This window comes from Panulirus ornatus, chromosome 12, assembly GCF_036320965.1.
Source record: "Panulirus ornatus isolate Po-2019 chromosome 12, ASM3632096v1, whole genome shotgun sequence".
NCBI classification, from domain to species: Eukaryota; Metazoa; Arthropoda; class Malacostraca; order Decapoda; family Palinuridae; genus Panulirus; species Panulirus ornatus.
The window spans coordinates 32,578,903-32,601,558 of record NC_092235.1 but is presented as its reverse complement, the minus strand read 5'-3'; the positions used below and the strand labels follow the sequence as shown (position 1 = coordinate 32,601,558).

The window sequence follows — 22,656 nt, the reverse complement described above, 5'->3', positions numbered from 1 at the left end:
TTATTCCCTCAACTGCAACATTACTCACCTTTGCATTCAATTCACCCACCACTATAACCCGGTCTTGTGCATCAAAATCGCTAACACACTCATTCAGCTGCTCTCAAAACACTTGCCTCTCATGATCTTTCCTGTCATGCCCAGGTGCATATGCACCAGTGATCACACATCTCTCTCCATCAACTTTCAGTTTTACCCATATCAATCTAGAATTTACTTTCTTATATTCTATCACATACTTCCAAAACTCCTGTTTCAGGAGTTGTGCTCTTCCTTCCCTTCCTCTGGTGCTCTCACTAACCCCTGAATATACTCCCAAGACATTCCCAAACCACTCTTCCCCTTTACCCTTAAGCTTTGTTTCACTAAGAGCGTAAACATCCAAGTTTCTTTCCTCAAACATACCTATCTCTCCTTTTTTCACATCTTGGTTACATCCATAGACATTTTGACACCCCAATCTGAGCCTACGAGGAGGATGAGCACTCCCTGCATGACTCCTTCTTCTCTTTCCCACTTTAGAAAGTTAGAATAGAAGGAATGGAGGATTTCTGGCCCCCCGCTCCCGTCCCCTTTAGTCGCCTTCTACGAAACGTGAGGAATGCGTGGGAAGTATTCTTTCTCCCTATATGAAAAATGTAAGAAGTAATTCAGAAAACTGAAACTTTTAGTTGAAAATGAAGTGAAAAAAGAATGTCACATAATTGTTCAACCTTTGGCTATGGATAAGGGAAATATATAATTTATTTACACACAAAATATATATATATATATATATATATATATATATATATATATATATATATATATATATATATATATATATATATATATATATATATATATATATATATATATATATATATATATATATATATATATATATATATATATATATATATATATATATAAATATATATATATATATATATATATATATATATATAGATATATAACTGCCACATTACTCACCTTTGCATTCAAATCACCCATCACTATGACCCGGTCTCGTGCATCAAAACCACTAACACACTCATTCAGCTGCTCCCAAAACACTTGCCTCTCTTGATCTTTCTTCTCATGCCCAGGTGCATATGCACCAATAATCACCCACCTCTCTCCATCAACTTTCAGTTTTACCCATATTAATCGAGAATTTACTTTCTTACACTCTATCACATACTCCCACAACTCCTGTTTCAGGAGTATTGCTACTCCTTCCCTTGCTCTTGTCCTCTCACTAACCCCTGACTTTACTCCCCAGACATTCCCAAACCACTCTTCCCCTTTGCCCTTGAGCTTCGTTTCACTCAGAGCCAAAACATCCAGGTTCCTTTCCTCAAACATACTACCTATCTCTCCTTTTTTCACATCTTGGTTACATCCACACACATTTAGGCACCCCAATCTGAGCCTTCGAGGAGGATGAGCACTCCCCGCGTGACTCCTTCTTCTGTTTCCCATTTTAAAAAGTTAATACAAGGAGGGGAGGATTTCTGGACCCCCGCTCCCGTCCCCTCTAGTCGCTTTCTTCGACACGCGAGGAATACGTGGGAAGTATTCTTTCACCCCTATCCCCAGGGATAATATACATATATATATACATATACACATACACTCACATACACATACATACGCACATATACAAGTAGTGGTGATGTGAGAAGGAGATGGAGTGAGTATTTTGAAGGTTTGTTGAATGTGTTTGATGATAGAGTGGCAGATATAGGGTGTTTTGGCGGAGGTGGTGTGCAAAGTGAGAGGGTTAGGGAAAATGATTTGGTAAACAGAGAAGAGGTAGTGAAAGCTTTGCGGAAGATGAAAGCCGGCAAGGCAGCAGGTTTGGATGGTATTGCAGTGGAATTTATTAAAAAAGGGGGTGACTGTATTGTTGACTGGTTGGTAAGGTTATTTAATGTATGTATGACTCATGGTGAGGTGCCTGAGGATTGGCGGAATGCGTGCATAGTGCCATTGTACAAAGGCAAAGGGGATAAGAGTGAGTGCTCAAATTACAGAGGTATAAGTTTGTTGATTATTCCTGGTAAATTATATGGGAGGGTATTGATTGAGAGGGTGAAGGCATGTACAGAGCATCAGATTGGGGAAGAGCAGTGTGGTTTCAGAAGTGGTAGAGGATGTGTGGATCAGGTGTTTGCTTTGAAGAATGTATGTGAGAAATACTTAGAAAAGCAAATGGATTTGTATGTAGCATTTATGGATCTGGAGAAGGCATATGATAGAGTTGATAGAGATGCTCTGTGGAAGGTATTAAGAATATATGGTGTGGGAGGCAAGTTGTTAGAAGCAGTGAAAAGTTTTTATCGAGGATGTAAGGCATGTGTACGTGTAGGAAGAGAGGATAGTGATTGGTTCTCAGTGAATGTAGGTTTGCGGCAGGGGTGTGTGATGTCTCCATGGTTGTTTAATTTCTTTATGTATGGGGTTGTTAGGGAGGTAAATGCAAGAGTTTTGGAAAGAGGGGCAAGTATGAAGTCTGTTGGGGATGAGAGAGCTTGGGAAGTGAGTCAGTTGTTGTTCGCTGATGATACAGCGCTGGTGGCTGATTCCTGTGAGAAACTGCAGAAGCTGGTGACTGAGTTTGGAAAAATGTGTGGAAGAAGAAAGTTAAGAGTAAATGTGAATAAAGGCAAGGTTATTAGGTACAGTAGGGTTGAGGGTCAAGTCAATTGGGAGGTGAGTTTGAATGGAGAAAAACTGGAGGAAGTGAAGTGTTTTAGATATCTGGGAGTGGATCTGGCAGCGGATGGAACCATAGAAGCGCAAGTGGATCATAGGGTGGGGGAGGGGGCGAAAACTCTGGGGGCCTTGAAGAATGTGTGGAAGTCGAGAACATTATCTAGGAAAGCAAAAATGGGTATGTTTGAAGGAATAGTGGTTCCAACAATGTTGTATGGTTGCGAGGCGTGGGCTATGGATAGAGTTGTGCGCAGTTGTGCGAAGATGGATGTGCTGGAAATGAGATGTTTGAGGACAATGTGTGGTGTGAGGTGGTTTGTTCGAGTGAGTAACGTAAGGGTAAGAGAGATGTGTGGAAATAAAAAGAGCGTGGTTGAGAGAGCAGAAGAGGGTGTTTTGAAGTGGTTTGGGCACATGGAGAGAATGAGTGAGGAAACCACTATTCCTTCAAACATACCCATTTTTGCTTTCCGAGATAATGTTCTCGACTTCCACACATTCTTCAAGGCTCCCAGAATTTTCGCCCCCTCCCCCACCCTATGATCCACTTCCGCTTCCATGGTTCCATCCGCTGCCAGATCCACTCCCAGATATCTAAAACACTTTACTTCCTCCAGTTTTTCTCCATTCAACTTACCTCCCAATTGACTTGACCCTCAACCCTACTGTACCTAATAACCTTGCTCTTATTCACATTTACTCTTAACTTTCTTCTTTCACACACTTTACCAAACTCAGTCACCAGCTTCTGCAGTTTCTCATATGAATCAGCCACCAGCGCTATATCATCAGCGAACAACAACTGACTCACTTCCCAAGCTCTCTCATCCCCAACAGACTTCATACTTGCCCCTCTTTCCAAAACTCTTGCATTCACCTCCCTAACAACCCCATCCATAAACAAATTAAACAACCATGGAAACATCACACACCCCTGCCGCAAACCTACATTCACTGAGAACCAATCACTTTCCTCTCTTCCTACACGTACACATGCCTTACATCCTCGATAAAAACTTTTCACTGCTTCTAAGAACTTGCCTCCCACACCATATATTCTTAATACCTTCCACAGAGCATCTCTATCAACTCTATCATATGCCCTCTCCAGATCCATAAATGCTACATACAAATCCATTTGCTTTTCTAAGTATGTCTCACACACATCCTTCAAAGCAAACACCTGATCCACACATCCTCTACCACTTCTGAAACCACACTGCTCTTCCCCAATTTTGAAGGTTTGTTGAATGTGTTTGATGATAGAGTGGCAGATATAGGGTGTTTTGGTCGAGGTGGTGTGCAAAGTGAGAGGGTTAGGGAAAATGATTTGGTAAACAGAGAAGAGGTAGTAAAAGCTTTGCGGAAGATGAAAGCCGGCAAGGCAGCAGGTTTGGATGGTATTGCAGTGGAATTTATTAAAAAAGGGGGTGACTGTATTATTGACTGGTTGGTAAGGTTATTTATTGTATGTATGACTCAAGGCGAGGTTCCTGAGGATTGGAGGAATGCGTGCATAGTGCCATTGTACAAAGGCAAAGGGGATAAGAGTGAGTGCTCAAATTACAGAGGTATAAGTTTGTTCAATATTCCTGGTAAATTATATGGGAGGGTATTGATTGAGAGGGTGAAGGCATGTACAGAGCATCAGATTGGGGAAGAGCAGTGTGGTTTCAGAAATGGTAGAGGATGTGTGGATCAGGTGTTTGCTTTGAAGAATGTATGTGAGAAATACTTAGAAAAGCAAATGGATTTGTATGTAGCATTTATGGATCTGGAGAAGGCATATGATAGAGTGGATAGAGATGCTCTGTGGACGGTATTAAGAATATATGGTGTGGGAGGCAAGTCGTTAGAAGCAGTGAAAAGTTTTTATCGAGGATGTAAGGCATATGTACGTGTAGGAAGAGAGGAAAGTGATTGGTTCTCAGTGAATGTAGGTTTGCGACAGGGGTGTGTGATGTCTCCATGGTTGTTTAATTTGTTTATGGATGGGGTTGTTAGGGAGGTGAATGCAAGAGTTTTGGAAAGAGGGGAAGTATGAAGTCTGTTGTGGATGATAGAGCTTGGGAAGTGAGTCAGTTGTTGTTCGCTGATGATACAGCGCTGGTGGCTGATTCATGTGAGAAACTGCAGAAGCTGGTGACTGAGTTTGGTAAAGTGTGTGAAAGAAGAAAGTTAAGAGTAAATGTGAATAAGAGCAAGGTTATTAGGTACAGTAGGGTTGAGGGTCAAGTCAACTGGGAGGTGAGTTTGAATGGACAAAAACTGGAGGAAGTAAAGTGTTTTAGATATCTGGGAGTGGATCTGGCACCGGATGGAACCATGGAAGCGGAAGTGGGTCAGGAAGTGCGCAGGAGGATTGATGTGCTGGAAATGAGATGTTTGAGGACAATGTGTGGTGTGAGGTGGTTTGATCGAGTAAGTAACGTAAGGGTAAGAGAGATGTGTGGAAATAAAAAGAGCGTGGTTGAGAGAGCAGAAGAGGGTGTTTTGAAATGGTTTGGGCACATGGAGAGAATGAGTGAGGAAAGATTGACCAAGAGGATATATGTGTCGGAGGTGGAGGGAACGAGGAGAAGAGGGAAACCAAATTGGAGGTGGAAAGATGGAGTGAAAAAGATTTTGTGTGATCGGGGCTTGAACATGCAGGAGGGTGAAAGGAGGGCAAGGAATAGAGTGAATTGGAGCGATGTGGTATACGGGGTTGACGTGCTGTCAGTGGATTGAATCGGGGCATGTGAATCGTCTGGGGTAAACTATGGAAAGCTGTGTAGGTATGTATATTTGCGTGTGTGGACGTATGTATATACATGTGTATGGGGGTGGGTTGGGCCATTTCTTTCGTCTGTTTCCTTGCGCTACCTCGCAAACGCGGGAGACAGCGACAAAGCAAAAAAAAAAAAAAAAAAAATATATATATATATATATATATATATATATATATATATATATATATATATATATATATATATATATATATATATATATATATATATATATATATATATATATATATATATATATATATATGTGTGTGTGTGTTTGTAGGAAAAGAGGAATGTGATTGGTTCTCAGTGGATATAGGTTTTCGGCAGGGGTTTGTGATGTCTCCATGGTTGTTTTATTTGGTTATGGATGTGGTTGTTAGGGAGGTTAACGCAAGAGTTTTGGAAAGAGTGGCAAGTATGCAGTCTGTTGTGGATGAGAGAACTTGGTAAGTGAGTCAGTTTTTGTTCACTGATGATCCAACGTTGGTGGTTGATTCATGTGAGAAACTGCAGAAGCTGGTGACTGAGTTTGGTAAAGTGTGTGAAAGAAGAAAGTTAAGAGTAAATGTGAATAAGAGCAAGGTTATTAGGTACAGTAGGGTTGAGGGTCAAGTCAATTGGCAGGTAAGTTTCAATGGAGAGAAACTAGAGGAAGTAAAGTGTTTTAGATATCTGGGAGTGAATCTGGCAGCGGATGGAACCATGGGATCGGAAGTGTATCATAGGGTGGGTGAGGGGGCGAAAATTCTGGGAGCCTTGAAGAATGTTTGGAAGTCGAGAACATTATCTCGGAAAGCAAAAACGGGTATTTTTGAAGGAGTAGTGGTTCCAACAATATTGGAATATAATTTCCCAACCATATAATTTCCCAGAAATACTCAACAAACTTATACCTCTGTAATTTGAGCACTCACCTTTGTCCCCTCTGCCTTTGTACAATAGCACTATACAAGCATTCCGCCAATCCTTAGGCGCCTAACCATGAATAATACATATGTTGAATAGCCTTACCAACTAGTCGACAATACAGTCACCCTCTTTTTTAATAAATTCCACTGCAATACCATCCAAGCCTTGCCGGCTTTCATCTTCCGCAAAGTTTTTACTACCTCTTCTCTGTTTACCAAATCATCCTCCCTAACCCTCTCACTTTGCACACCACCTCGACCAAAACACTCTATATCCGCCACTCTATCATCAAATGCATTCAACAAACCTTCAAAATAGTCACTCCATCTCCTTCTCACATCACCACTACTTGTTATCACCTCCCCATTAGCCCCTTTCACTGAAGTTACCATTTGTTCCCTTGTCTTACGCACTTTATTTACCTCCTTCCAAAACATCTTTTATTCCTCCTAAAAATTTAATGATACCCTCTCACCGCAACTCTCATTTGCCCTCTTTTTCACCTCTTGCACCTTTCTCTTGACCTCCTGCATCTTTGTTTTATACATCTCCCACTCATTTGCATTATATCCTTTCAAAAATCGTCCTAATGCCTCTCTCTTCTCACCTGACCCCCTTCTCTGTTCCTTCTCTTGGAAAATTAACAAAAAAAAAAATGAGGGGAGGATTTTCAATCACCCGCTCCCTCCCCTTTTAGTCGCCTTCTACGACACTCAGATAATACGTGGGAAGTATTCTTTCTCCCCTATCCTCAGGGTTAAAATATATGTAAATATAAGATATATATAAATTATATTCTTTGTCCCCTATCCCCATATATAAAAGCCATGTGATGTTTCCTGACACAATTATTCTGTCCCTAATATCATATCATTACTGGTAAAATACAGATCATAATCCTAAGCTTCAAAGTTTAATGCATCTTCTGTTTGAGTCAGGAATGATTAAATTATCACTTATTCATATTCATTATACATAATTGCTATTTCCCACATCAACTAGGGAGTGCCTTGAAACAGACGAAGAATGGCGCATCCACTCATATACACACATATATATATACATAAATGCCCACATGTGCACAGATACATACATATACATATCAACATATACATATATATATATGCATACACACATGCAGACATTACATACACACTCATGTACATATTCATACTTGCTTGCCTTCATCCATTCCTGTCGCTACCTCGCCCCACAGGAAAACAGCATCACTATCCCCTGCTTCAGGAAGGCAGTGCCAGGAAAATAAACAAAAAGGCCACATTCATTCACACTCAGTGTCTAGCTGATATGTGTAATGCACCGAAACCACAGCTCCCTATCCACATCCAGGCCCCACAGACCTTTCCATGGTTTACCCCAGACACTTCACATGCCCTGATTGAGTACATTGACAGCACTTACAACTCCAAATTCCTTATCTAACGGGCTTCTTTCTGTACTAGGAAGGATATGGCAACAAACAGGCAACAAACTTTGACTGTGTTGGATATCATTGTAATCTAGCTGGCACAGGATGTCTCTGGAGTAAGAGTTATTAGTGTGTTGGATGATTCTGCTAGCTCAGCGATGGAAACCCGACCACGCTGTTTGATGAATTTTGCGACTCCCTCAAGTTCTTTTTTGCTGATGTATATGAATTTTCCTCGGTCGTCAATCACACCAGTCAGTGTCCCTTCTTTTTGTAATTCTGTCACTCTGCTGATAATTTCCTGAGTCTTCAATTTAAATCTGGCAGCCAAATCCTCCAGTACCACAACCTTTTCTCCCTTTATATAATTAACAAACTCATTAAGAAGGTTTTGCGCTTTCTCTTCATCAAGTGCTTCATCATAACCTTCCTCTTGCACCTCAAACTCAGCCTTCAGCTTCATGTATTCCTCCAGCTCTTGACGTTCCTTCTCCTCTCTTGCCTTCCGTTCTTCCTCCTCTCTTTTTGCTTTTTGCCATCTGGAAGTGCAATATCATCACCAACTTATTTTTTTTTTAATTTTCCAAAAGAAGGAACAGAGAACGAGGCCAGGTGAGGATATTCCCTCAGAGGCCCAGTCCTCTGTTCTTAACGCTACCTTGCTAACGCGGGAAATGGCAAATAGATAGAAAGAAAGAAATATATATATATATATATATATATATATATATATATATATATATATATATATATATATATATATATATATATATATATATATATATATATCATACTTTGTCGCTGCCTCCCATGGTAGCGAGGTAGTGCAAGGAGATAGACGAAAGGATGGCCCAACCCACCCACACACACATATATATATATAAATGCCCACAGACGCACATATATATATATATATATATACATATACATTTCAACTTATACATACATATACATACGGAGACATATACATATATACACATGCACATATTCATACATGATGACTTCATCCACTCTCGCCGCTACCCCGCCGCACATGAAATGACACCCCTGGACCCCACGTGCGCGCGAGGTAGTGCTAGGAAACGACAACAAAGGCCACATTCGTCCACACTCAGACTCTAGCTGTCATGTGTAATGCACCAAAGCCTTAACTTCTTGTCCACATCCAGGTCCCCCAAAATTCTCCATGGTTTACCCAAGAAGCTTCACATACCCTGGTTTAATCCATTGACAGCACCTCGACCCTAGTATACCATGTCGTTCAAATTCATTCTATTCCTTGCAGGCCTTTCATCCTCCAGTATGTTCAGGGCCCGGTCGCTCAAAATTTTTTTCACTCCATCCCTCCACCTCCAATTTGGTCTCCCACTTCTTGTCCCCTCCACCTGTTACACATATATCCTCTTTGTCAACCTTTCCTCACTCATTCTCACCAAGTGACCAAACCATTTCAATACACCCTCTTCTGCTCTCTCAACCATACATCTCTCTTTCCTTTTCATTACTTACTCGATCAAACTACCTCACACCACATATTGCTGTCAAACATCTCATTTCCAACACATCCATCTTCCTCCACACTACCCTATCTATAGCCCACGCTTCACTATAATAAAACATTGTTGGAACCACTATTCCTTCAAACATAACCATTTTTGCTTTCCGAGATAATGTCCCAGCCTTTTACATATTTTTTCAACGCTCGCACAACTTTCGCCCTCTCCCCCATCCTGTGACTCACTTCCCCTTCCATGGTTCCATCCGCTGCTTAAACTACTCCCATATATCTAAAACACTTCACTTCCTCCAATTTTTCTACATTCAAACTTAATTCCCAATATATTTCTCCTTCAACCCTACTGAACCTTGCTCTTATTAACATTTATTCTCAGCTTTCTTCTTTCACACACTTCACTAAACTCAGTCACCAAATTCTGCAGTTTGTCATCCGAATCAGCCACCAGCGCTGTATCATCAACAAACAACAACTGTCTAACTTCCCAGGCCCACATATCCAAAACAGACTGCAAAACTCTTGCATTCACCTCCCAAACAACCCTATCCATAAAAAAATCAAAGAACCATGGAGACATCACACATCCCTGCCGCAAACTGACATTCACTGGGAACCATTCACTTTCCTCTCTTCCAACTCGTACACATGCCTTACATCCTTTATAAAAGCTTTTCACTGTTTAGCAACTTACCTGCCACACTATGTACTCTTAATACTTTCCACAGATCATCTCTATCAACTCTAAAATATGCCTTCTACAAATCCATAAATGTTACATACAAATCCATCTGCTTTTCAAAGTATTTTTCACATACATTCTTCAAAGGAAACACCTGATCCACGCATACTCTATCGCATCCTAAACCACACTGCTCATCCCAAATCTGATGCTATGCACATGCCTTGACCCTCTCAATCAATATACCTCTGCAATTTGAACACTCACCTCTATCCTCTTTGCCTTTGTACAATGGCACTATACATGCTTTTCGCCAATCCTCAGGCACTTCACCATGAACCATACAGATATTGAATATCCTCACCAACCAGTTAACAACGAAGTCATCTTCTTTATTAAAAAAAAAATCCACAGCAATACCATCTAAACCCGCCGCCTTGCCGGCTTTCATCTTCCGCGTAGGTTTCACTAACTCTTCTCTGTTTACAAAATCATTCTCCCTGACCCTCTTACTTGGCTTACAACCTCGACCAAAGCATCCTATATCTCCCACTCTATCATCAGACACAATCAACAAACCTTCAAGATACTCACTATATCTCCCTCTCACTTCACCACTAGTTATTATCCCTCCTTTTTGCCCCCTTCACCGATGTTTCTATTTGTTCTCTTGTCTTACGCACTTTATTTACCTCCCTCCAAAACATCTTTTATTTTCCCTAGAATTAGATGATGCTCTCTCATCCCAACTCTCACTTGACCCGTTTTTCACCTCTTTCACCTTTTGTTGACCTCTTGCACTTTTTTCTTGACCTCTTTTATACATCTCCTTGTCATTTGCACAATTTCCCTGCAAAAATCGTCACAATGTCTCTCTCTCTTCTCTTTCGCTAACAATGTTACTTCTTCATCTCACCACTCACTACACTTTCCAATATACCTACCGCCTACCTAACTTATGGCAAAGGCATCCTTTCTGCAAGCAATCATTGCTTCCCTAAATACATCCCATTCCTTTCCTATTCCCCTTTCGTCATTTGCTCTCACCTTTTCCCATTCTGTACTTAATCTCTCCTGTTACTTCCTCATACAAGTCTCTTTCCAAGCTCAACTACTCTTACCAATCTCTTCAGCACAACATTCTCTCTTCTTTTCTAAAAACCTCTACACATTTTAATCTTCGCCTCCACAAGATAATGATCAGACACACCTCCAGTTGCCCCTATCAGCACATTAAAATCCAAAAGTCTCTCTTTCAAGTGCACATCAATTAACATGTAATCCAAAACCGCTCTCTCGCCATCTCTTTTACTTACATACGTATAAATATGTATGTTGGGCGTAATGCATGCATAGTGCCACATTGGGGAAGAACAGTGTGGTTTCAGAAGCGGTAAAGTATGTGTAGATCAGGTGTTTGCTTTGAGGAATGTATGTGAGAAATACTTAGACAAACAAATTTATATTTAGCATTTTTGGAACTGGATTTATATTTAGCATTTTTGGAACTGGAGATGGCATATGATAGAGTTAACAGAAATTTTGAGCAAGTCATTAAGAATATATGGTATGGGAGGCAAGTTGCTAGAAGCGGTGAAAAGTTTCTATCGAAGATGTAAGGCATGTGTACGAGTAGGAAGAGAGAACAGTGATTGGTTCCTAGTGAACGACGGTTTGCATCAGGGGTGCGTGATATCTCTATGGTTGTTTAATTTGTTTATGGATGGGGTTCCTGGAGGTGAATGCACGTGTTTTGGAGAGAGGGACTATGTATGCAGTCTGATGAGATGCCTTGGGAAGTGAGTCAGTTGTTAATCGCTGATGATAGAGCGCTGGTGCCTGATTCGGGGGAAAAACTGCAGAAGCTGGTAACTGAGTTTGGCAAAGTGTGTGAGAGAAGGAAGCTGAGAGTAAATGTGAATGAGAGCAAGGTTATTAGTTACCGTAGGGTTGAGGGACAAGTCAACTGGGAGGTAAGTTTGAACGGAGAAAAACTGCAGGAAATGAAGTGTTTTGAATATCTGGGGGTGGATGTAACAGGAGATGGGACCATGGAATCGGAAATGAGACACAGGGTGGGAAGGGGGCGACGGTTTTCGGAGCGTTGAAGAATGTGTGGAAAGCGAGAACATTTTCTTAGAAAGCAAAAATTGGTATGTTTGAAAGAATAGTGGCTCCAACAATGTTATATGGTTGCGAGGCATGGACTATAGATAAGGTTGTGCGGAGGAGGGTGGATGTGGTGCAAATGAAATGACTGAGGACAATATATAGTGTGAGGTGATTTGATCGAGTAAGAAATGAGAGTAAGAGATATGTGTGGTGAAAAAAAAAGTGTGGTTGAGAGAGCAGAAGTGAGTGTATGAAATTGTTTGGTCATATGGAGATAATGAGTGAGGAATGATTGACAAGGAGGATATATGTGTCAGAGGTGGAAGTAACGAGAAGTGGGAGACCAAATTGGAAGTGAAAGGATGGAGTGAAAAAGATTTTGAGTGATATGGGCCTGAACATGCAGGAGGGTGAAAGGCGTGCATAGAATAGAGTGAATGGGAACGATGTGGTATACCGGGGTCGACGTGCTGTCAAATTATTGAACCAGAGCATGTGAAGTCTCTGGGGTAAACCATGAAAAGTTTTGTGGAGCCTAGATGTGGAAAGGGAGCTGTGGTTTCGGTGCAAAACACATGAGAGGTGGAGACTGAGTGTGAACGAATGTGGCCTTAGTTGTCTTTTCCTAGCACTGCCTCACGCGCGTGCTGAGGAGGGGGTTGCCATTTCATGTCCGGCGGGGTGGCGACGAGAATGAATAAGGGCAGACAGTATAAAATATGTACATATATATATATATATATATATATATATATATATATATATATATATATATATATATATATATATATATATATATATATATATATATATATATATATATATATGTGTGGTTTCAGAAGTGGTAGAGGATGTGTGGATCAGGTGTTTGCTTTGAAGAATGTATGAGAGAAATACTTAGAAAAGCAAATGGATTTGTATGTAGCATTTATGGATCTGGAGAAGGCATACGATAGAGTTGATAGAGATGCTCTGTGGAAGGTATTAAGAATATATGGTGTGGGAGGAAAGTTGTTAGAAGCAGTGAAAAGTTTTTATCGAGGATGTAAGGCATGTATACGTGTAGGAAGAGAGGAAAGTGATTGGTTCTCAGTGAATGTAGGTTTGCGGCAGGGGTGTGTGATGTCTCCATGGTTGTTTAATTTGTTTATGGATGAGGTTGTTAGGGAGGTAAATGCAAGAGTTTTGGAAAGAGGGGCAAGTATGAAGTCTGTTGGGGATGAGAGAGCTTGGGAAGTGAGTCAGTTGTTGTTCGTGATGATACAGCGCTGGTGGCTGATTCATGTGAGAAACTGCAGAAGCTGGTGACTGAGTTTGGTAAAGTGTGTGGAAGAAGAAAGTTAAGAGTAAATGTGAATAAGAGCAAGGTTATTAGGTACAGTAGGGTTGAGGGTCAAGTCAATTGGGAGGTGAGTTTGAATGGAGAAAAACTGGAGGAAGTGAAGTGTTTTAGATATCTGGGAGTGGATCTGGCAGCGGATGGAACCATGGAAGCGGAAGTGGATCATAGGGTGGGGGAGGGGGCGAAAATTCTGGGGGCCTTGAAGAATGTGTGGAAGTCGAGAACATTATCTCGAAAGCAAAAATGGGTATGTTTGAAGGAATAGTGGTTCCAACAATGTTGTATGGTTGCGAGGCGTGGGCTATGGATAGAGTTGTGCGCAGGAGGATGGATGTGCTGGAAATGAGATGTTTGAGGACAATGTGTGGTGTGAGGTGGTTTGATCGAGTGAGTATCGTAAGGGTAAGAGAGATGTGTGGAAATAAAAAGAGCGTGGTTGAGAGAGCAGAAGAGGGTGTTTTGAAGTGGTTTGGGCACATGGAGAGAATGAGTGAGGAAAGATTGACCAAGAGGATATATGTGTCGGAGGTGGAGGGAACGAGGAGAAGAGGGAGACCAAATTTGAGGTGGAAAGATGGAGTGAAAAAGATTTTGTGTGATCGGGGCCTGAACATGCAGGAGGGTGAAAGGAGGGCAAGGAATAGAGTGAATTGGAGCGATGTGGTATACCGGGGTTGACGTGCTGTCAGTGGCTTGAATCAAGGCATGTGAAGCGTCTGGGGTAAACCATGGAAAGCTGTGTAGGTATGTATTTTTGCGTGTGTGGACGTATTTATATACATGTGTATGGGGGGGGGGGGTTGGGCCATTTCTTTCGTCTGTTTCCTTGCGCTACCTCGCATACGCGGGAGGCAGCGACAAAGTATAAAAAAAAAAAAAAAAAAAATGTATATATATATATATATATATAAATATATATATATATATATATATATATATATATATATATATATATATATATATATATATATATATATATATATATATATATATATATATATATATATATATATATATATATATATATATATATGTATTGGGAAGAGCAGTGTGGTTTCAGAAGTGGTAGAGGATGTGTGGATCAGGTGTTTGCTTTGAAGAATGTATGTGAGAAATACTTAGAAAAACAAATGTATTTGTTTTTAGCATTTATGGATCTGGAGAAGGCATTTGATAGAGTTGATAGAGATGCTCTGTGGAAGGTGTTAAGAATATATGGTGTGGGAGGCAAGTTGTTAGAAGCAGTGAAAAGTTTTTATCGAGGATGTAAGGCATGTGTACGTGTCGGAAAAGAGGAAAGTGATTGGTTCTCAGTAAATGTTGGTTTGCGGCAGGGGTGTGTGATGTCTCCAGGGTTGTTTAATTTGTTTATGGATGGGGTTGTTAGGGAGGTAAAAGCAAGAGTTTTGGAAAGAGGGGTAAGTATGAAGTCTGTTGGGGATGAGAGAGCTTGGGAAGTGAGTCAGTTGTTGTTCGCTGATGATACAGCGCTGGTGGCTGATTCATGTGAGAAACTGCAGAAGCTGGTGACTGAGTTTGGTAAAGTGTGTGAAAGAAGAAAGTTAAGAGTAAATGTGAATAAGAGCAAGGTTATTAGGTACAGTAGGGTTGAGGGTCAAGTCAATTGGGAGGTGAGTTTGAATAGAGAAAAACTGGAGGAAGTGAAGTGTTTTAGATATCTGGGAGTGGATCTGGCAGCGGATGGAACCATGGAAGCGGAAGTGGATCATAGGGTGGGGGAGGAGGCGAAAATTCTGGGAGCCTTGAAGAATGTGTGGAAGTCGAGAACATTATCTCGGAAAGCAAAAATGGGTATGTTTGAAGGAATAGTGGTTTCAACAATGTTGTATGGTTGCGAGGCGTGGGCTATGGATAGAGTTGTGCGCAGGAGGATGGATGTGCTGGAAATGAGATGTTTGAGGACAATGTGTGGTATGAGGTGGTTTGATCGAGTGAGTAACGTAAGGGTAAGAGAGATGTGTGGAAATAAAAAGAGCGTGGTTGAGAGAGCAGAAGAGGGTGTTTTGAAGTGGTTTGGGCACATGGAGAGAATGAGTGAGGAAAGATTGACCAAGAGGATATATGTGTCGGAGGTGGAGGGAACGAGGAGAAGAGGGAGACCAAATTGGAGGTGGAAAGATGGAGTGAAAAAGATTTTGTGTGATCGGGGCCTGAACATGCAGGAGGGTGAAAGGAGGGCAAGGAATAGAGTGAATTGGAGCGATGTGGTATACCGGGGTTGACGTGCTGTCAGTGGATTGAATCAAGGCATGTGAAGCGTCTGGGGTAAACCATGGAAAGCTGTGTAGGTATGTATATTTGCGTGTGTGGACGTATGTATATACATGTGTATGGGGGGGGGTTGGGCCATTTCTTTCGTCTGTTTCCTTGCGCTACCTCGCAAACGCGGGAGACAGCGACAAAGTATAATAATAATAAAAATTAATATATATATATATATATATATATATATATATATATATATATATATATATATATATATATATATATATATATATATATATATATGTATACATATATATATATATATATATATATATATATATATATATATATATATATATATATATATATATATATATATATATATATATATATATATATATATATACATATATATATATATATATATATATATATATATATATATATATATATATATATATATATATATATATATATATATATATATATATATATATATATATATATATATATACACGTCCATACACGCAAATATACATAACTATACATCTCAATGTATACATATATGCACACACACAGACATATACGCATACATATATATATATATATATATATATATATATATATATATATATATTTTTTTTTTTTATACTTTGTCGCTGTCTCCCGCGTTTGCGAGGTAGCGCAAGGAAACAGACGAAAGAAATGGCCCAACCCCCCCCCCCATACACATGTACATACACACGTCCACACACGCAAATATACATACCTACACAGCTTTCCATGGTTTACCCCAGACGCTTCACATGCCTTGATTCACTCCACTGACAGCACGTCAACCCCTGTATACCACATCACTCCAATTCACTCTATTCCTTGCCCTCCTTTCACCGTCCTGCATGTTCAGGCCCCGATCACAAAAAATCTTTTTCACTCCATCTTTCCACCTCCAATTTGGTCTCCCTCTTCTCCTCGTTCCCTCCACCTCCGACACATATATCCTCTTGGTCAATCTTTCCTCACTCATTCTCTCCATGTGCCCAAACCATTTCAAAACACCCTCTTCTGCTCTCTCAACCACGCTCTTTTTATTTCCACACATCTCTCTCACCCTTACGTTACTTACTCGATCAAACCACCTCACACCACACATTGTCCTCAAACATCTCATTTCCAGCACATCCATCCTCCTGCGCACAACTCTATCCATAGCCCACGCCTCGCAACCATACAACATTGTTGGAACCACTATTCCTTCAAACATACCCATTTTTGCTTTCCGAGATAATGTTCTCGACTTCCACACATTTTTCAAGGCTCCCAAAATTTTCGCCCCCTCCCCCACCCTATGATCCACTTCCGCTTCCATGGTTCCATCCGCTGACAGATCCACTCCCAGATATCTAAAACACTTCACTTCCTCCAGTTTTTCTCCATTCAAACTCACCTCCCAATTGACTTGACCCTCAACCCTACTGTACCTAATAACCTTGCTCTTATTCACATTTACTCTTAACTTTCTTCTTCCACACACTTTACCAAACTCAGTCACCAGCTTCTGCAGTTTCTCACATGAATCAGCCACCAGCGCTGTATCATCAGCGAACAACAACTGACTCACTTCCCAAGCTCTCTCATCCCCAACAGACTTCATACTTGCCCCTCTTTCCAGGACTCTTGCATTTACCTCCCTAACAACCCCATCCATAAACAAATTAAACAACCATGGAGACATCACACACCCCTGCCGCAAACCTACATTCACTGAGAACCAATCACTTTCCTCTCTTCCTACACGTACACATATATATATATATATATATATATATATATATATATATATATATATATATATATATATATATATATATATATATATATATATATATATATATATATATATATATATATATATATATATATATGTTTATATATTTATATACATACACGTCCACACACGCAAATATACATACCTATACATCTCAATGTATACATATATACACACACACAGACATATACATATATACACAAGTACATACTTCATACTGTCTGACTTTATTTATTCCCATCGCCACCTCGCCATACATTGAATAACAGCCCCCTCCCTCCTCATGTGTGCAAGGTAGCGCTAGGAAAAGACAAGAAAGGCCCCATTCGTTTACACTCAGTCTCTACCTGTTATGTAATAATGCACCGAAAACACAGCTCCCTTTCCACATCCAGGCCCCACACAACTTTCCATGGTTTACCCCAGACGCTTCATATGCCCTTGTTCAATCCATTGATAGCACGTCCACCCAGGTATACCACATCGTTCCAATTCATTCTATTCCTTGCACGCCTTTCACCCTCCTGCATGTTCAGGCCCCGTTCACTCAAAATCTTTTTCGCTCCATCTTTCCATTTCCAATTTGGTCTCCCACTTCCCCTCATTCCCTCCACCTCTGAGACATATATCCTCTTGGTCAATGTTTCCTCACTCATTCTCTCCATATGACCAAACCATTTCAAAACACCCTCTTCTGCTCTCTCAACCACACTCTTTTTATTACCACACATCTCTCTTACCCCTACATTACTTACTCGATCAAACCACCTCACACCACATATTGTCCTCAAACATCTCATTTCCAGCACCCACCCTCCTGCACACAACTCTATCAATAGCTCGCGTCTCGCAACCACACAAGATTGTTGGAACGAATATTCCTTCAAACATACCCATTTTTGCTCTCCGAGATAATGGTCTCGACTTCCACACATTCTTCAAGGCTCCCAGGATTTTCGCCCCCTCCCAAACCCTATGACTCACTTCCAATTCCATGGTTCCATCCGCTGCCAGATCCTCTCCCAGATATCTAAAAACTTTACTTCCTCCAGTTTTTCTCCATTCAAACTTACCTCCCAATTGACTTGACCCTCAACCCTACTGTACCTAATAACCTTACTCTTATTCATATTAACTCTTAACTTTCTTCTTTCACACACTTTACCAAACTCAGTCACCTGCTTCTGCAGTTTCTCACATGAATCAGCCACCAGCGCTGTATCATCAGCGAACAACAACTGACTAACTTCACAAGCTCTCTCATCCACAACAGACTGCATACTAGCCCCTCTTTCCAAAACTCTTGCATTCACCTCCCTAACAACCCCATTCATAAACAAATTAAACAACCATGAAGACATCACACACCCCTGCCGCAAACCTACATTCACTGAGAACCAATCACTTTCCTCTCTTCCTACACGTACATATGCCTTACATTCTCGATAAAAACTTTTCACTGCTTCTAACAACTTGCCTCCCACACCATATACTCTTAATACCTTCCACAGAGTATCTCTATCAACTCTATCATATGCCTTCTCCAGATCCATAAATGCTGCATACAAATCCATTTGCTTTTCTCAGTATTTCTCACATACATTCTTCAAAGCAAACACCTGATCCACACATCCTCTACCACTTCTGAAACCACACTGCTCTTCCCCAATCTGATGCTCTGTACATGCCTTCACCCTCTCAATCAATACCCTCCCATATAACTGACCAGGAATACTCAACAAACTTATACCCCTGTAATTTGAGCACTCACTCTAATCGACTTTGCCTTTGTACAATGGCACTATGCAAGCATTCCGCCAATCTTCAGGCACCTCACCATGAATCATACATACATCAAATAACCTTACCAACAAGTCAACAATACATTCATCCCCTTTTTTAATAGATTCCGCTGCAATACCATCCAAACCTGCAGCCTTGCCGGCTTTCATCGTCCGCAAAGCTTTTACTACCTATTCTCTGTTTACCAAATCATTTTCCCTAAGTCTCTCCCTTTGCACACCACCTCGACCAAAACACCCTATATCTGCCCCTCTATCATCAAACACATTCAGCGAACCTTTAAAATACTCACTCCATCTCCTTCTCACAACAACGCTACTTGTTATCACCTCCCCATAAGCCCCCTTCACTGAAGTTCCCATTTGCTCCTTGCCTTACGCACTTTATTTAATTCCTTCCAAAACATCTTTTTGTTCTCCTTAAAATTTAATGATACTCTCTCACCCTAAGTCTCATTTGCCCTCTTTTTCACCTCTTGCACCTTTCTCTTGACCTCCTGCCTCTTTCTTTTATACATCTTCCACTCATTTGCATTTTTTCCCTGCAAAAATCGTCCAAATGCCTCTCTTCTCTTTCACTAATAATCTTACTTCTTCATCCCATCACTCACTACCCTTTCTAATCAACCCACCTCCCACGCTTCTCATGCCACAAGCATCTTTTGCGCAAGCCATCACTGCTTCCCTAAATACATCCCATTCCTCCCCCACTTCCCTTGCCTCCTTTGTTCTTACCTTTTTCCATTCTGTACTCAGTCTCCTGGTACTTCCTCACACAAGTCTCCTTCCCAAGCTCACTTACTCTCACCACTCTCTTCACCCCAACATTCTCTCTTCTTTTCTGAAAACCCCTACAAATCTTCACCTTCGCCTCCACAAGATAATAATCAGACATCCCTTCAGTTGCACCTCTCAGCAAATTAACATCCAAAAGTCTCTTTCACGCGCCTATCAATTAACACGTAATCCAATAACGCTCTCTGGCCATCTCTCCTACTTATATACGTACTCTTATGTATATCTCGCTTTCCAAACCAGGTATTCCCAATCACCAGCCCTTTTTAGGACACATAAATCTACAAGCTCTTCACCATTTCCATTTACAACACTGAACACCCCATGTATGCCAATTATTCCCTCAACCGCCACATTACTCACCTTTGCATTCAAATCACCTATCACTATAACCCGGTCTTGTGCAACAAAACCACTAACACACTCATTCAGCTTCTCATGCCCAGGTGCATATGCACCAATAATCACCCATCTCTCTCCATCAACTTTCAGTTTTACCCATATCAATCAAGAATTTACTTTCTTACACCCTATCACATACTCCCACCACTCCTGTTTTAGGAGTAGTGCTGCTCCTTCCCTTGCTCGTGTCCTCTCACTAACCCCTGACTTTGCTCCCAAGACATTCCCAAACCACTCTTCCCCTTTACCCTAAAGCTTCGTTTCACTCAGAGCCAAAACATCCAGGTTCCTTTCCTCAAACATACTACCTGTCTCTCCTTTTTTCTCATCTTGGTTACATCCACACACATTTAGACACCCCAATCTGAGCCTTCGAGGAGGATGAGCACTCCCCGCGTGACTCCTTCTTCTGTTTCCCCTTTTAGAAAGTTAAAAATACAAGGAGGGGAGGGTTTCTTGTCCCTCGCTCCCGTCCCCTTTAGTCGCCTTCTACGACACGTGAGGAATGTGTGGGAAGTATTCTTTCTCCCCTATCCCCAGGGATATATATATATATATATATATATATATATATATATATATATATATATATATATATATATATATATATATATATATATATATATATATATATATATATATATACATATATATATATATATATATATATATATATATATATATATATATATATATATTATCCCTGGGGATATGGGATTAAGAATACTTCCCACGTATTCCCTGCGTGTCGTAGAAGGCGAATAAAAGGGGAGGGAGCGGGGAGCTGGAAATCCTCCCCTCTTCTTTTTTTTTTTTTTTTTAAATTTTCCAAAAGAAGGAACAGAGGGGGCCAGGTGAGGATATTCCAAAAAAGGCCCAGTCCTCTGTTCTTAACGCTACCTCGCTAACGCGGGAAATGGCGAATGGTTTAAAGGAAAGAAAAAAATATATATATATATATTTATATAAATATGTACGTGCATGTATATACATGTGTATGTGGGTGGGTTGGGCCATTCTTTCGTCTGTTTCCTTGCGCTACCTTGCTAGCGCGGGAGACAGCGACAAAGTATGATAATATATACAAAATATATATCCCAGAGGATAGGGGAGAAAGAATACTTCCCACGCACTCCTCGCGTGTCGTAGAAGGCGACTAGAAGGGACAGGAGCGTGGAGCTAAAAACCCTCCCCACTTTAGTATTCCAACTTTCTAAAAGGAGAAACAATCTTGCGGGAAGTGCTCATGCTCCTTGAAGGCTATGATTGGGTGTCTAAATGTTTGTGGATTTACCTAGATGAGAGGAAAGGAGAGATTGGTAGTTTGTTTGAGGAAAGGAGCCTGGATGCTTTGGCTCTGAGTGTAACGAAGCTAAAGGGTAAAGGGGAATAGTGGTTTGGGAATACCTTAGGAGTACGGTCAGGGGCTAGTGAGAGGACAAGAGCAAAAGGAGTAGCACTACTCTTGAAACAGGAGTTGTGGCAGTATATGATAAAGTATATGAAAGTAGACTCTAGATTCATATGGGTAAAACTGAAAATGGATGGAGAGAGGTGGGTGATTATTGATGTCTATGCACCTGGTCATGAGAAGAATGATCCTAAGAGGCAAGTGTTTTGGAAGCAGTTGAGTGTGTGTGTTAGCAGTTTTGTTGCACGAAACCGGGTTATAGTGATGGGTGATTTGAATGCAAAGGTGAGTAGCGTGGCAGTTGAGGGACTAATTGCTGGACATGGGGTGTTCACTGTTGTAAATGGATATGTTGAAGAGCTGTAGATTTGTGTGCTGAAAAGGGACTGGTGATTGGGAGTCCATGGATTAAAAAGAGATATATATTATAAGTATATGCTTGTAAGTAGGAGAGATAGTCACATAGCTACTGTGCTGAGAGGGGCAACTGGAGGGATGTCTGATCATTATCTTGTGGAGGCGAAGGTGAAGATTTGTAGAGGTTTTTAGAAAAGAAGAGAAGTGAGGAGAGTTGTGAGGGTAAGTGAGCTTGGAAAGGATACTAGTGTGAGAAAGTACCAGGAGAGATTGAGTGCAGAATCTCAAAAGGTGAGAGCAAATGACGTAAGGGGAGAGGGTGAGGAATGGGATGTATTTAGGGAAGCAGTGATGGCTTGCGCAAAAGGAGTAGAAAG

General features: G+C 40.7%; 1 protein-coding gene across 1 annotated transcript in view; it reads right to left on the bottom strand.

The window, feature by feature from the left end:
- Positions 1 to 7,900: 7,900 nt before the first annotated feature.
- Positions 7,901 to 22,656, bottom strand: part of LOC139752245 (DDRGK domain-containing protein 1-like) — a 60,033-nt gene continuing 45,277 nt past the window's right edge. Inside the window, exon 2 of the mRNA XM_071668279.1 lies at positions 7,901 to 8,348. Coding sequence (XP_071524380.1) covers positions 7,901 to 8,348 — 448 coding nt within the window. The remainder of the gene's footprint in view (positions 8,349 to 22,656) is intronic.